This window comes from Monopterus albus, unplaced genomic scaffold (genome assembly GCF_001952655.1).
Source record: "Monopterus albus unplaced genomic scaffold, M_albus_1.0 scaffold107.1, whole genome shotgun sequence".
Classification (NCBI taxonomy): Eukaryota; Metazoa; Chordata; class Actinopteri; order Synbranchiformes; family Synbranchidae; genus Monopterus; species Monopterus albus.
This window is the reverse complement of record NW_018127987.1, coordinates 408000-423885: the sequence shown is the minus strand read 5'-3', so window position 1 is coordinate 423885 and position 15886 is coordinate 408000. Positions and strand designations below refer to the sequence as shown.

Below are 15886 nucleotides of genomic sequence, written 5' to 3'. Positions count from 1 at the left end.
AAAGCTACCTATTTCGAGCGTGCAATTCTTTTCACAAAGTAAACATGGCTTAGCAACGGCAACACACTTGCATTTAGCAGTGTGAATGGTAGGTTTCCCTGTAAAAATAATGTTTGTTACAAAACTGCATCTATTGAGCCAATCACTTTTGCTTCTTTTTCTGCAGTTTTAATCTTTTCCTTTTTGTCTGGTGGCACAGGCTATTTTATGTCCTCAAACAATGGATCTGTCGCCAGTCTGGCTTGCTTGTAAGGAAACCTTATCCAGTCAAAGAATCTGGACCTTCTTTGACACCTCTCTCAAATTTCAAATGCATCAAACTTCTTTCTTTTTTAACAAGTCTTATATGGCAGCTTTGATATTATGATCCTCATATTAATCATTTCTCATAAAATCACACACTGATATTCCTCTTACAAACATGGGTTGGACCTGCTGTATCATCTGGTAAGCTCACACACTTCTTTCAGTTTTGGACTGTTGATCGTCACAACTAATGGTTAGGGTTACCCTTTAACAGATGACAAGCTCAGGCTCAAACATTTAGAGTAGAAACATGACTGTGTGCTTATGCCTTAGCGCCCTCTAGTGCACACAGCTGAAAAATTATGAGAAACGATCATCAGACAAACTACTAAGGTCATATTAATATAGGCTGATTTTATTTAGAATAATACTACAATTTTCTCCCAAAAATCTATTTTCATAACTTGTCAAAGCCTCTGCACACCAACAGTCCCACTACTGAGATTTTCTCAGGACTGTTTTATCCAACCAAACAGGCCTATTCAGTTGTCACCGTTGTCGAAGATAGAAACAGGCAATATTGAAACAGCAAATCCATTTTTAATGAAAAAGAATGATTGAAACAAATAACTGACAAGAGTCCGACAGAACGGTGAACAGCAGCCTGTTTGTGGTCAGAAATTGTGCCCACAGATTTTGATTATGAATCAGAAACTCTGCAGAGAGGGCACTTGTATCACACTGAGCTTGAAAATTCATTCCTTGATCTAGACTGTGTAAAATCATGATTGAAATGAATAAAACCCATAAAATCACACTTGATATTAAAATTGTGACCTAGTGTCTGGGCTCACTCAGTGGTACAGGCTGTTCACTTTATGTTCAAAAGCAGAGACATCATGTTAATATGAAAGAATCGCCTATTTTCAGGAAGTACTATTATCAGCCGATGCAGATCAGCCTCACGCTTTTCTCCTTCCCCTTCTTCTCAGTGTGTGAAGGAGTCCGAACTTTAAACATATTGGTAATTCGGACAGTTGTCCCCATAAAATCACACTTGATATTAAAATTGTGACCTAGTGTCTGGGCTCACTCAGTGGTACAGGCTGTTCACTTTATGTTCAAAAGCAGAGACATCATGTTAATATGAAAGAATCGCCTATTTTCAGGAAGTACTATTATCAGCCGATGCAGATCAGCCTCACGCTTTTCTCCTTCCCCTTCTTCTCAGTGTGTGAAGGAGTCCGAACTTTAAACATATTGGTAATTCGGACAGTTGTCGAGTCTGTCTTTAAATCTATATATTTGCTGGAAGTGATTGAGGTGCTTGAAAGAGAAGTGCAGGTACTTACAGAAATAATTAAGAAATAATTAAATAATTAAATAATTTAAATGTGCAAATACAGGGTAGATCATGGACTCCTACTGAGCCGGAGTTGTGTGCCATGGGTTGTTCCAAAACCAGACAAGGATCCATCTGATTTTGTGAACCAGCTGACATGGTATGCCATTATGATCCTACGAAGAGACAAATTGATGTTGACATGTTTTAGGGGTAGATTTGGTGACATGGAGCAAGCTATGACTATCATGAGTTCAAGATAAGGATGCACACAGTAGATCTGTATAAAGACGTATAAAACTGAGTTAATGCATTGTGACCTTAATCTGGGAACAAAGAAGCAGCACACCTCTCACTTCCACTCATCTATATTTGAGCATTACATTTTAAACTAACAAACCTACATTTCTTGTTTTCAGTGAACACATCTAGTTTCAGGACTGTTGTTCCAATGACTAGATTTTTTTCTCCTCCTCTTCCTAAATTGACTGTGCTCCACGACACCCTAGTCAAGTATTTGAAAGCACCAGTAAAAGGAGAACAAAGCCATATGGGGGAAAGTGGGCGGTTACACGGACTATAATATTTGATAAATTAGAGAAAAGTACATTGTACTTTCTAGTTGAAAAGTTGCAATGTACCAACAAGCTGTTTCCTGTTCCGCCATAAAAACTGACGTGGGATGCTATGACACAGAAGTTGTTGTGTATAGTCATAAAGAAGATGAAGGCCATGCTGTACCAAACCCTCATCGATGACCTCTCTCCACCACAAGTTGTTGATCTCTTCAAGATGTCACGTATCCACTTCTGCCCACTTCATTAAATCTTCTTTGTACTTATGACTGAGTGATCTTCTTTGGACTCGGATGCCCAACCTTAGGAAACTGAAGTTAGAGAAAATAACCTGGTGATGCAAATGGGACCCATAACCGATCCATCGGAGAGGTGGAGGCAGGCTGTAGACATTCACACCAACCTGTTTTGGTTGAAAGTTGAGTGACATGATGAGATCTTGAAGGGATCATAATAGCCAAGGGAAGCTCGGTCAGCTTTACCTGAGTCCACCACTGCCTGGGATGAGATGACTGCAGCAACTGAACTGTAACAATTCCTCTGAAGTTGATGGATTTCCTTTTTTTTTTTTTTTTTGAAGTTGTCAAAGTATTTCTTGAACTTTACCACAAAGTTGCACAAGGGCTAGGTCATTTTTCCATCATTAAATGGTGGAAGTACCTGGGCAGGCTTTCTGTTTAGTTTAACAAATGATTCTCCATACACATTATCTTTATAAGTGTAATTGTGCTGTTTTCAAAATCATCACTACCCAGATTTTAATAACTTTAGGGTTAAGTTTTTGAGTTGTCATCCTCTGCCAGGATTTAAGGAGGAGACTTGTGCTTCAGGTAGGCCTGATGAGGTAAAGTTTTGCATTCTGTATGCTTATTAGATTTTCCAGATGTGGGAGGCCTCTGATATATTTGCCTTAGGTGGAAAAATGTTTTTCTTAATATTAGGTTCCTATTGCTTTGTCATTTGTAGTCTCACTGTCAAAAGTGAAATCAAACACAATTCAAATCATCAATACTAAACAATAAAATAAAAACAATAAACATTTTCCACAAAGTAACCATCCAAGTTTCAGGTTTCTCTGTCCTTGTATCAACCGTTCAAATCCTTAAACCTCAAACTGAAACAGTCACGTGATTCTGTGAGAAACCAGGCATCGTTTATTATCGGTCACGTGACAATCGGGAAATGACTCAAGCCTCGAAGTGAGGCTTCTTTGGAAACGCCCCCTCTGCTCGATACAAGCCTCGGTGTCATACGTAACATTACTAATTAAAGGTTTAAATGGCTACATAATTATTATTATTGTAATTTTCAGTAAACATTATCGATGGGATGAAAGAAAGCGCCCAAAACACTCAGAGTTCCGAGATGAAATGAGCTGTTGTTAGTGTTGAAACCAAAAGTGAAAGTGCTGTGGTGTTTTTGTGTCTCGGCTGTTGTTTCACTTTACCTTGTCGTGTAAACGCAGACTACAACGTTCTTAATTGAGAAAAAACACGAAAACCGGATTCCATGAGGGTAACCGAAGTGATTTTGATTGGATGCTTCATGGCATGCGTTGGTGGTAAGAGTTCATCTTTGCATAGTATTGATGCTGTCGCTTGATAGTGCCAATAAATTAACCTTCTTTTGATTGTTAAGCTCAACAATGAGCCTTTAAGAGATTTCTTTAACATTGAGAGCTTGTTTTGGTAATGCACTGTGAATGTTTAGGACGCTTTCCAGAAAGAACCATGCAGTTGACACCAGTTTCAGGTAGCCTAAAACAGAAAGGGGCCATTTTACATTTCCAAGTAACTAATGAACTACTAATCTAGTACTCCCTAGAGTATTTTAGTCAGTATACAGCAGGTCACATTCAAAAGTATGAACCGTATCTAAAGGCAAGTCTAAAATTAAACATCTAAAATGTTATCTGGTTTTTAAATTGAGCGGTTCTTTGATGATAAACACGCAGCCATCGTACCGCATCGTACTTTGGTCTGAACATTACAAGTCAGTCCCAGAGCAACAGCAAAGGACCTTGTGACGACACTGGAGGAAACAGGTACCAAAGTATCTGCATCCACAGTAAAACGAGTCCTATATCAACATAACCTGAAAGGCTGCTCAGCAAGGAAGAAGCCACTGCTCCAAGACCGCCATAAAAAGGCCAGTGACGGTTTGCAGCTGCACATGGAGACAAAGATCTGACTTTCTGGAGAAACGTCCTCTGGTCTGGTGAAAGAAACATTGAACTGTTTGGCCATAATGACCATCGTTATGTCTGGAGGAAGAAGGGGGAGGCTTGTAAACTGAAGAACATCATCCCAACCGTGAAGCATGAGGGTGGCAGCATCATGTTGTGGGGGTGCTTTGCTGCAGGAGGGACTGGGGCATTTCACTAAATAGAATGAATGAATGAATGAATGATAATGTGGATATATTGAACACAACATCTCAAGACATCAGCCTGGAAGTGAGAGCTTGGCCACAAATGGACAGTGACCCCAAGCAGACGTCCAGAGTTGTGGCAAAATGACTTAAGGACAAAGTCAAGGTATTGGAGTGGTCGTCACAAAGCCCTGACCTCAGTCCAATAGGAAATCTGAAAAAGCATGTGCGAGCAAAGAGGCCTCCAAACCTGACTCAGTTCCACCAGTTCTGACAGGAGGAATGGGCTGAAACTCCAGCAACTTATTGTAAGAAGCCTCCTGGAAGACATCCCAAAACATTTGAACCAAGTTAAACAATTTAAAGGCAACGCTACCAAATACTGACCGAGTGTATGTAAACTTCTGACCCACTGGGAAAGTGATGACAGAAATAAAAACTCAAATAAATCTTTTTATCTACTGTTACTTTGACTTTTCACATTCTTAAAATAAAGTAGTGATCATAACTGACCTCAGACAGAATCTTTATAGGATTAAATGTCAGGAGCTGTGAAAAAGTGAGTTTAAATGTAGTTGGCTAAGGCTTCTGACTTCAACTACTTGGAGCTGCATTTATGCTCATGAAACAAACTAAAGTACCCAGAATCTCAGAGCCCTGTCTCTATTTCCTTATCATTAGCACCATTACATAGTTTTTCCACAAAATTCTGAAGAAATTATTTGCAAATAGCAGACATTGAAACTAAAGTTTTTCTGATTTCACATTGATAGTAGCCTGCTATATGAATTCACCTGATAATGTTAAAATTAACTTTTTCGGTAAGTTACCACTAACTGCAGGAGCTGACAGTTGTCCTTTAAGTGTTCATTCATAAAGATGACACCTTTTATTAAGATGTCTTTTTTCTGTCTTGTTCCTCAGCTGATGGGGTTGCAGATGTGGTACTGTCCTGCAGCCTAGTGGAGGAGGGAGCGGGACTGGGTGGAATGGGAGGTGGCGCTCTTTTCACACGGACTCCAGCCACTCTTGTTTTAAGAGATGTGGCAGTTGCTCCTGAGGAATCACTTGAGACACTCACACCGTTTGTGCCACCCTCAATCCCAGATCCAGATGCCATCCTATTTGAGGCCCAAGGTTTCCCCTGACTTCTCTATGCATAAGGTTTGGTGTAATATAAGCACAACATGTGTTGAACTTCTCCTCTCATTACTTCGTGGCAGTGTCATCACCTGAGATCCCAAATGCAGATGTGTTGCTCCATGCAGACTGCAATGAGCAGGAGGTGATGTGTGAAATAAGCAGTTACTCTCCTCGTGGTGCCCAGGACAGTTCAGATCCATCTTATTTCATGGTGTCGCTTGATGTGGAGGGAGTTGAGTTCAGCACTACACTGATTCTGCAGACTTTGACAGTGGAAAAGGACCAGTCAACCCTGATGCAAAACAAACTGGGTCTGCCTCTTAGCCAGTCAGGAACTCTGCTGTCTGAGGGTGAGATTCAGAAATGAATATCCCATTTCAGAGGAAGGTTGTTTTTGTTTTGTTAAACTACCTTCTCACTACGTTTTTCCTGCTCTTGTCTTTGTTTTCTGTCCCTCAGTGATATTCCTGGTTTTTTCCCACATGAAGTCTGTGTCAGCACCTCTGAGAGGTGATGTTCTCCTGAACTGTGGTTTCAAGCAGCAGGAGACGCCCCTGTCACAGGAAGTGGGAATTGAGTGGCGACTGCAGCATAGAGGAAAGGGAAGGAAAGTGCTTGAAATGAAGACAAGACTGGATGATGCAGAAGGAAATGCAGAGGGTAAGTGTGAGGAGGTGACTGTGGCCTTTTATCCATGGCCTTTAGACCTGGAGATGGTTTCTAGTGGCTCTGAGGGTGACGGCACTGAGGAGGATGGTACATTAGTTAGCTTTAGTGACATTAGACGAAACTCCTCTACTTCTACAACCATTTTTGGCAGCGTTCACAGTCACAAGAGTAACCTTGCCAAGTGGCTGTTGTATGCTCTATATGTCATTGACATTACACAAAAATAAATGTAATTCTCTACAGATCTGGGTTATTCAAGCATTTTATCCATTGACATGAATCTATCAAAACATTAAAAAAAATTGTAATTACTTTATTTCAAAGTTGTTTATTACACCAAATTAGCATCATGACGTTTAGCAGTTGAACCATAAGATCTAATATGTGGATGAAGAAGTAACAGACAAATAATATACAGACATGACCTCTTGTGATTTTATGCTGTTTTTATTATATTTCCCGGTCTCTGATGTCTTCAAGTCACCAGTTTGTATGTCAGTCATTTTATGACCGAACTCCTCTTAATCACACAATAAGTGGACATTAAAATTTAAACATAGATTGTTTTTCTGGTAGCTCTAGACTAACAGCTAAATGTATTCACATCACTTACGAATGGGGAGGCCATGAAGAAAAAGGACAAATATAAGAGCAGCTTTTTGTACTTGTTTTCACTGAGAGTGAAGCATTTGCTGCTTTTGCGTTGCTGACTGCCTCGTGTTTTAAGCCTGTGTGCTTTGCATTTTTTGCAGGAGTGTCCTAAACTCACAGAAGGGAAGTGCCAAGCATCATTGGCATTGTTTTTCTTTGTCCAGTCATGAATAGAGAGGCGAACCTTCTGTGGTGGTGACCCCAAATGTAGTGTTGACCTACCGTAAACAAATGCTCAGCTAATCAGTAGGACCAGTGGATTCCCTGCAGCTGATGGTCAATGATTGACAGCAGTTTTGTCAGACTGTCCCCATCTCATCCTAAAATAAGCCATGGAGTGTCCATCATCCAGGCAGAGCTCCTGAACCAGCCCGTAGTACTCGGCGTGATCTCTTGATTTCTGTCCCCATCGTATTTGAGAATAGCCTCTCACCCTCAACCAGAGGCAGAGTCCATTTTTATGCTTGTATAATAAGTAAGATGAGACAATATACATTTTTATGTTTAGGTAAGTGATGGATCTTGTATATAAATGTTAAAATAGATGTTTAAATCATGGTTAGGCTAAGAACAGTGATTCGGTGTTTGCCTAGTAACAGTAGGCTTCAACAAAAAATGGCAGTGCCTTTGTCTGATTCCTGCCTCAGTGCATCGAGAACGTCCTGCTCAAGCGAGAAAGTGGACCTTGAGTTGAGATTGTTTTGTCATCAGCAGTTTCCAACATCAAGAATGAGCTTTAAGGCTAAACATTTCAGTAAACATGAGTAAGAAGCCTTAACGATGCTTGGAACCATGGAAGGTTTGAAGATCTACAACAGAGCAAACAGTCTGCTGAGGAGGAGCATGTGATACAATCAGAATTTCCATAACAGACTAGTGAGAGGACCTGGACTTGAGATTGGTTTGTCAGTTTCTGTCTCATTGTATGTTTTCAGTTTTTGCAGATAGGAGGGACTCGAGCATGGATGCAGCCCAGCTTGTTGGTGAGGGTAATGCCTCATTGACACTAAACAAGGTGCTGGTTGAGGATCAGGGGACCTACATCTGTACAGTCAGTTTAGGCCATTTCCATGCCCAACAGGTCATTCAACTCCATGTTATTCGTAAGTGTCACCCTAAATCTGATGTTCAAAACAACCGTTCAGAACCATCCACAGCATGTCTTTCAATTCTTCCTTTGTTGCGCTTTGTTTTAAGAACCGCCCCATGTTTCACTCTCAGAGGAGAAGTTGGTTTTGAAGACGTCGTCACCCCAGACATTAAGTTGCCACTGCAGTAAATACTACCCCCTGGACGCTCAGGTCAGTAACGTCAGATGTAACTGTTAACCATCATAACTTTCCATGCCTTTGAATGACACTAAATCTCAGATTTTGTTAGTGAAAAGCCTCCTTACAAAAGCCTCCTCTTTGATGAGTACTGGACAGTGTCAGCACTTTGAACTGCACTAACTTGTATGAAAGGAGCCGTACAAATAAAGTTGGTCTCTTCTGTCTTTCAGATGGAGTGGTTGTCCCTCTCTCCTACAGACACAGAGCCTATTGTCTTTCCAGATCAGGGCTCTCTGTCCAGCCATCGGCAGCACGGGGATGGGACGTACTCCCTGTCATCTCGCATCACTGTGCCCCCCAGTGTCACCCCAGGAACCACAATCACCTGCAGGGTGTCTCACCTAGCCTTGGATGCTCCTGTCTCTGTCAGTGTGCTGGTAGAAAGTCCTGAGCCAGGTAAATATATGTGGTCGTAGTTAAACTGTGCATTTTTATGGCAATAGTTTTGGGAAATATGATTATTTGCTTTCTTGCTGAGAGTTAGATGAGAACAAAATCCACCTATCAGCATCTTTAAAGCACACCTGTGCATCTTGTACAGAAAAAAAAAGCGTAAAATAGACAAGTTGGAGAATTAGCTTTTCACTGATTAATTGCAGTGAGGGAAAAAATATACTGCTAGGCTGAAGAGATCATGTCTTGGTGTAATTTAAGATTGAAGTTACGGGTTAAACTGCTGTTTTGTAAATGATCCACCACAAACCTTTTAGAAACACAGTAAGAATAATCTTGTTGATTTTCTAAAGATCACTGAGTATGTACCCTGAATCTTATGGTAAATGTCAACGCTGTTTACAAATGTTCTGCCTTTTTTCACTCTGTAGATACCTATTGGTGGGTTCTGGGTTTCCTGATCATCACTGTAATTTTCTTCTACCAAGTTATGAGATAAGTTGGCAGGAGGTTTTCCAGTTGATAACCCTGACTTCAAACTGAGCCCAGAAAGGCCTCCTTTGGGCCAGTTGTGAGTATTAAGTTATTGCTAATTTCACTAGAAGTCATCACTGGTTCTTTGCTCAAGTCTGAGCTTAAGCTTACATTTCTGCAACCTGTGAAATACTAAATTCCCAACATTTGGCAAGAAGACACATTTTTATCCAACATAAATTGCCCACAGTAGTTTTTTTGTGTAACTGATGTATTGGCCTCTGATGAGCCTCTCTAGTGCTGTGGCAAGCATAACTTGCCTTCTTACATTTTCATTCCCAGTGTTTTCCGTTTGTTTTTTACATTCTGCAGATTGCAGATACAGTAACCAAGACTAGATTTAATCGTACATCTGTAGGCAGTACAGGCACTTCTAGCTTTTCAAGATGGTGTTTGACTGGTCCACAATTTAATTTATTTTTTTAAAACCAGATATCAAATCACTGGCACTTTGAATGTGGTTATCTGAGACTTGACCTCAGTAATCTCTGTTCAGACAAAAATAAAGTAAATTTTGTTTCATTTATTAAGTATCCTTTCATAAAAATCAGCATACTTGTGCTTTAACGTTTAGAGTTATTCATGTTCTGCTATACTGTTGCTAAATGAGGGTGGACTGTAAAGTTACTCAAATCCTCCACTAGGAGGACTTTTATGTTTGTTTCTACTCAGGATTTATCAATGCTGGTAAGAGGTGATCTGACTGTTAGCGCTGTCTTGGTTTGAGGCCTCTCAAATGATTGTTGCACTGTCCCCATTGGGTTACATTGGCACTATTTAAATTGTTTCTGGTTATTCTGGCTTTTTTTTGTTTTGTTTTATTTATTACTAATGTTTCTGTAATTCTCACAATGAAAGACTTCACCACCCAGTAATGTAGGCCTATTTGAAATTATCCATATTTGTCTTTTACAATTGATTGTCTACAACATACTGTAGCTTCAGAGTTTCTTTTATAAATTTTGTCAGAATCTGTTATAAAAAGGTCAGCTGTCAGTTCTGTTGATTTCTTTATTGGCATTGGCAAAAGTAGTAAGCATGCACTTGTCTTCACAGATCCAGTTGCATCTCTTACTGCATTTTCAGGTTGTAAATCACAAAACATGATCTTGTGTGTTAGTAATTACCTGATAATATTGTTTCACAATACCATCAGATAATTTTGGCTAACGGCTACAATTATGCACAAGTCCACATAAGGGTGTTATTTTTCCAGTTTTGCAAACTCTCCAAATCATTGCAAAGAGAGAAAATGAGCTTTTCTTATATATCCAACAACCTCTGGGAAAAACCTGAAATTTATAAACTCATTTTCAGGAGTGGATTTTGACAGGTGTGTACAACGGTTCTCCTTATACAATGCTATGTGTTTAACGGCTCACTATAGCAGCAGCAGCAGTTAGCAGTCTGTGAATATTATTTTTCTCTCAAAAGCAATAAGTTTAACAAAGTTTTGCGAACTCTTGAGCATCATTGCTTAAGCGGTAATTGTCAGATGAGAAAGCCTTTAAACCACTACCAAAAGAAAATGTACACTTGGCAGTTAAGATTCAGAATTGGTAGATATACAGGTCACAAATAGGCAAAACTGTGGACATTGTTTGCCATGCAACGTTAGAAACATACATCTCACTTTGGCTGGTACCATACTATAGGTGGGATTGGGAGAATTTTCCTGCTTTCTAGAGATCAAAGCACTCAGTTCACATACAGAGTAAACTGTTAGTGGCTTCTTGTCTCTTCACCTTGAGTGCACATTACTATGCCACTAAGCATCCTGTAACACCACCATGCTACCACCTGGGGTACAAATGAAGCATATTTATAGAACTACTTTATCAATAATTACGTACCAGTCCAGAATCAAATTTCACTTAAATGCTACAATGCTCTTACAGTACTAGTTTACCCTGAATCATTTCCTCCTTTCCTTTAACTCTGCAGAAATACGAGACCAAGTGAGAGAAAGTTAGCCAGTAAAGGAAAAGTTACTAGGAAAGCCTATCAGCTACACTCGGAAAAAGCTATTAGCTACAATGCTATTGATCACAAGTACACACAACAAAAATGATCATAGTCTAACATGATCTCGTGTTAGTAAGCACCAATGATGGTAGCAGTTGTGACAGGAGTGAGTTAGTGAGGCATGTCGATATCAATTTACAAATGTCGGACTGTTAAAAAAGGTTACGTGAACATGCTTTGGCGTTTCTGGGGCAGAAAGGACTGCAAACCTGCTCCATCTCCCTGCACACATTCACCACCTATACATTGTACATTGCCCCTGTACCTCTGGTCAGCGGGCTTAGCCCCATGTGTTCTTGTGTCCCTCCTTCCCTTCGTCCTCTTCCTGCTGCGTCCTTCAATAATACATGAGGTGCAGAGACAAGAGAGAAACTTCAAGCCAAAACAGTGGAAGAAAGCAACAAGGAGGGAGGGAATGGAGGAAGAAGAGAGCAGGGACACCTATAAACAATACTGTCATGTGTAAATGAAAGATGGTGCGGTGGAAGATGGCGAAAGGAGGGAGGACGACAGGTAAAAGGGGGAAGAGTGATGCTTGTTTTTTCCCTCTTCCCCCTCACATCATTCTCAAGTCCATATCCATCTGTACTGATGGACTGAGCTCAGTAGAAGAAGTACACTGTGAATGAAGAAGAGAGGAAGTCATTAATGGTTAATACACTTAAAAAAAACATACTGAGCTCTCCTTGTATAGTTTTTACAGGCTTATTTTAAATAAAGAACTGCTATAAGTGGTAATGTATCAATGTAATCTAATAAAAAGTCATGAATGATTTAACAATTAGAAGCAGGGAGGCCAGATGTGGGCCTGTTGCTGCAGAAACATAAATGGACTGGATTTGGATTATACCTGCCAACATCCCTAAATATCTGTCAAATTAACAGCACTAAGACATCAACAGCACTATATATGGACTTTTTAACATAACTTGCTGAATCCTTTTCTCTATAAATGTACCATACAGAGGTTAAAACCAACAGTGGGTTGCCTCTGCTCATGATTACTGTCAGTCTGTGGGTCCTGGTTGAGCTTATTCATCTGTACCATAGACCTCCATTGATGTTCAAAACCACATCACAGAAGCAAACCACTGCACTTGGTGACAATGTTTTCTCATTACGAAAGACAAGACCCTGGATATTTTGTAATATTTGTTAAAAAATATCTAAGTCTTGTGCATGGGCCCTTGACTCTCGCTTACTTTAGATGCTGTAAAAGAGTTATGGCTGTTTGGAGCAACTTTTTTTTTTAAATGTCAGGGTCTGGTGTTTCGTAACCAGGAAGCATGTCACCTGGTGCATCAGTGTGTTTCCCTGATGGTTTTACTTTTTAATTGTTTTTGAACAACCAGGTCTATGGCGCAGAAGAATAAGCAAATCCAGTTCTGACAGACTGACATTAATCATGAGTAGAGGTAAATCACTGTTGGTTTTAGTTTCTGTATGGGGAGTGTTTAACTTACTGTTAATATAGAAAATGTCAAGCCTTATCCTTTAATGGAAACCTACACATCAACCCAGCTGTCAGTCATTGACCAAATACATTTTTGTATTAGGATTGTGATGAAACTTTCAACTTACAGAATATTATTCCAACCACAATGACTCCAATGATGCCCATCATGATCATCATCTGAAAAATGAAACACATTACTATATTGTTACATGACTTTAAAGTAACCTAGAGTAACACATACTGTAGCTATATATGAAGTTCAGTGCTTGCAAACAAAAATACATCAGAATAACAAAAAGTATAACAAATAAGGCATTTGAGATTCTTTGGATTCATTATGCGAGGAGACCAGGATGACATTATCCCCCAGACAGACACCGTGTTCACCTCAATGCACCTCAGCTTAAACAGCTGTTGGATGCATTAAAATAAAGAGCTGATGATTGGATTCACACTTTAGAATTCTATACTGATACTACAATGGACCTCTATGCACCACACCATTGTTGCATATTGTTAAGACATCATTTCCTTCAGTGCCAACAGTCTATTTAATGAAGCCGCACTAATGTGCCCACCTTGCAGTTCTTCCACCAGTACTTGTTCTTTAGCTTGGCTGCACAGCTTTCAAACTGGGAGGCTCCGGCCTGGAGAGCATCCGCTCTGTCATCCAGCTCCGAAAGCTTCTGGTCCCTTTCCAAAACCTTGTCCACATTCACCCGCATGATATCCACCACCTAGCTCACAGCGGCCAGGATGAGAAAGCATTTGGCAGTGGTATGGAGAAGAGATAACAGATGAAAATAAAGAGGATGACAGGCCCAGTTAAAGGAGAGCAACCCAGAGGACAAAAGGTTTTCTGAAATGATATATCACAACCATGAATACACAAGTAGTCAAAATGCATTTGCAAATTGCTGCAGAGCCTGTTATATATTAAGAAGACCAGACTTTCTCAGAGACATAAGAACAAACGCAAAGCATTTTGCTGTCACTGGTCCAGGATCAGCAGCATGAATATAAAATAAATCCAGGTACTCATGATTAAGCCAGTGATGAGGTCCTCAACTCACCTCCTCAACTTGGGCCTGTGTCTGCTGTAACCTGCGGTTGCTGGTTGTGTTGGGTGGGCCCGCAGGTGGGCCAGCTGGGGCCCCATCTGCACCTGGGGCTCCACCTGGGGCGGCAGCATCTGGGGCAGACCTGAGGAGGAATAACAGGGGAAACAGAGAATGTTTGATATTCTGATAATGGACATGTTTTAATGCACATCAGAAAATAACTGGGATGAGAAGGAGTACGTGAAATTAATTTGACAGTTATAGAGAAGGGATGACATCACTACACAGCAGAAGGAGAAAGATGAACATTCAGGAGAACAGAGATGTAGGGTGACTAATGGAAAAAAACAAGTTATAAAAGGGGCAACAACGAGCAAGTGAAGGTGAGGAATGGGATGGGATGAGAGAAAGAGGATGCAGTAGAAGAAAATATAGGCCACAGACGGGAAGCAAGAAATAGTCCCCTGAAAGAAAGAATAATGGGACAGAAGATTTTGGAGAGGAAAAAAAGAGGAAAGGAGTTCTTATGGTGGGTTACACAGAGGTGGATGAGACCAAAAACACAAAGCGAGGCTGGACAGTCCAGCAGAGAGGTTTAAAACTGAGCAAACAAGGTCCCCAGGGGAGCAGCCACTGATAAAAATCATTCAGTCACAGCTGAAGGACAAAAACTTGATGCTAGAGGACTGTCCTCTGTTTGAAATTGATGTTCCTCAACATTAAGCAGGTGATGACTCCTAAATCCCTTAAACCCTCTCACCACACTATACTGTATAATCTTTTTTATCTGTGGTGTAAAATTATCTTAAAAACTCAATTTAACTGTTATCTAGTGCCTTGGAGTGACAGTAGTCCAGCCTTGAAACATAAGTTTTAATGATGCTGTGACCGAAAAATTAGCTTGCGTCAGCAAAATTCATCAAGCTGAGAGCAGTCAGTTGCAGACCCCCCCATCTACAAAAACACACAAGGTGACAAACAGAGTCAACGGATATTCTGATACTGTGAAAAGAGCGCAGCAGAAAAGCCGCATTAATACTCACATCTTCTATGCAGCTGTTTGAAGTGACTCACGGGCAGCGGTGGGAGGGGAGGGGGGGGTCTGAAGTACAGCACGAAAGACAAACAGCAATATCCCAGACAAAATGGAGACTGGAATAGGCACCGGTCCAAATGAAAGTCCAGTTCTTTAATGAGCAAAGTGAATAAAGTACTGCGCTGACAGTGAGCACAGGCGGAGGGTCTTGGCGCAGTGGAGCCTTCTTCTTCTAGCGATGCATTTATACTGCAAGTCGCCAGCAAAGTACCGCACTAAAGAGACGCTGCGTGACTGAAGAGCCCGAAGTGGAGCACTGCAAACTCAAGAGAAAAGTACTTCTAAATTATAATCCGTTCAACGGAGATTCTCTGACGCTTAGATCCGTGCAGAGCTGCATCCAGCTCCTCCGAGCGATGCTGAGTCCACACAGAGTTGCTGAGGCGCAGCGCTGATTGGTTGGCTGGCTGGTGAGTTGCCTCTTCTAAGGCTATTGGCAAATGTGTGCAATTAAAAAAAGAAAAAAAATAGTACAGTCATGAGAAATTCAGCTGATTTCTTTAATCCTCTCCTCTCTCTCTCTCTCTCTCTCTGCGCGGATGGAGTGCGTGGTAGTTTCGTCCGTGTAAAGTGTTGTGGCACTGTAGGCTACTGCAATAATGCGTATCCTGCCTTTCTACTTGGACTCCTAACGACAGTGCGGTACCCCCTCCCCTGCTCTCTCTCTCTCCCTTCACACTTTGCAGTACTGCAGCGGTGGGGGGGGGGGGGGCAGCAGTACCACACTGCGGATGGCTATAGAGTGTTGACTCGACTGTTTCCCAGGCCTGGGATTCTCCCAGCTTCCCCCTCCTCCTGTGTCACATTCCCATTTGCAGCTGCTCTTGCCCTTTGAGCCTGCAGCCTCTGCTCTGTTTCCATTTTGATTCTCAATCTGTGCACATTTAAATCAAGTGATGAGTCAGTGATTACAAACTGGATAAAGTCTAGGGAGGAAAAGGCCAATGGAGGACGGAAAAACATCCTAAATACACTATATGGTCAAAGGTATGTG

The 15886-nt window shown here is 40.9% G+C and overlaps 2 protein-coding genes across 2 annotated transcripts; one reads left to right on the top strand and one right to left on the bottom strand.

The window, feature by feature from the left end:
- The first annotated feature begins 3341 nt into the window (after nucleotides 1-3341).
- Nucleotides 3342-10250, top strand: tapbpl (TAP binding protein like). The gene is made up of 8 exons (XM_020610868.1): nucleotides 3342-3724; nucleotides 5458-5670; nucleotides 5757-6026; nucleotides 6136-6336; nucleotides 7932-8099; nucleotides 8194-8297; nucleotides 8498-8723; nucleotides 9152-10250. Exons 1-8 carry the CDS (start codon nucleotides 3673-3675, stop codon nucleotides 9217-9219), a joined length of 1302 nt encoding a protein of 433 aa, XP_020466524.1. The 5' UTR covers nucleotides 3342-3672; the 3' UTR covers nucleotides 9220-10250.
- Nucleotides 10066-15531, bottom strand: vamp1b (vesicle associated membrane protein 1b). Its single transcript, XM_020610869.1, has 5 exons — nucleotides 14840-15531; nucleotides 13809-13938; nucleotides 13314-13472; nucleotides 12861-12912; nucleotides 10066-11898 (listed from the first exon to the last, which is right to left on the bottom strand). Coding segments are annotated over exons 1-5 (360 nt in total). The 5' UTR covers nucleotides 14842-15531; the 3' UTR covers nucleotides 10066-11881.
- Between the last annotated feature and the right edge of the window lie 355 nt (nucleotides 15532-15886).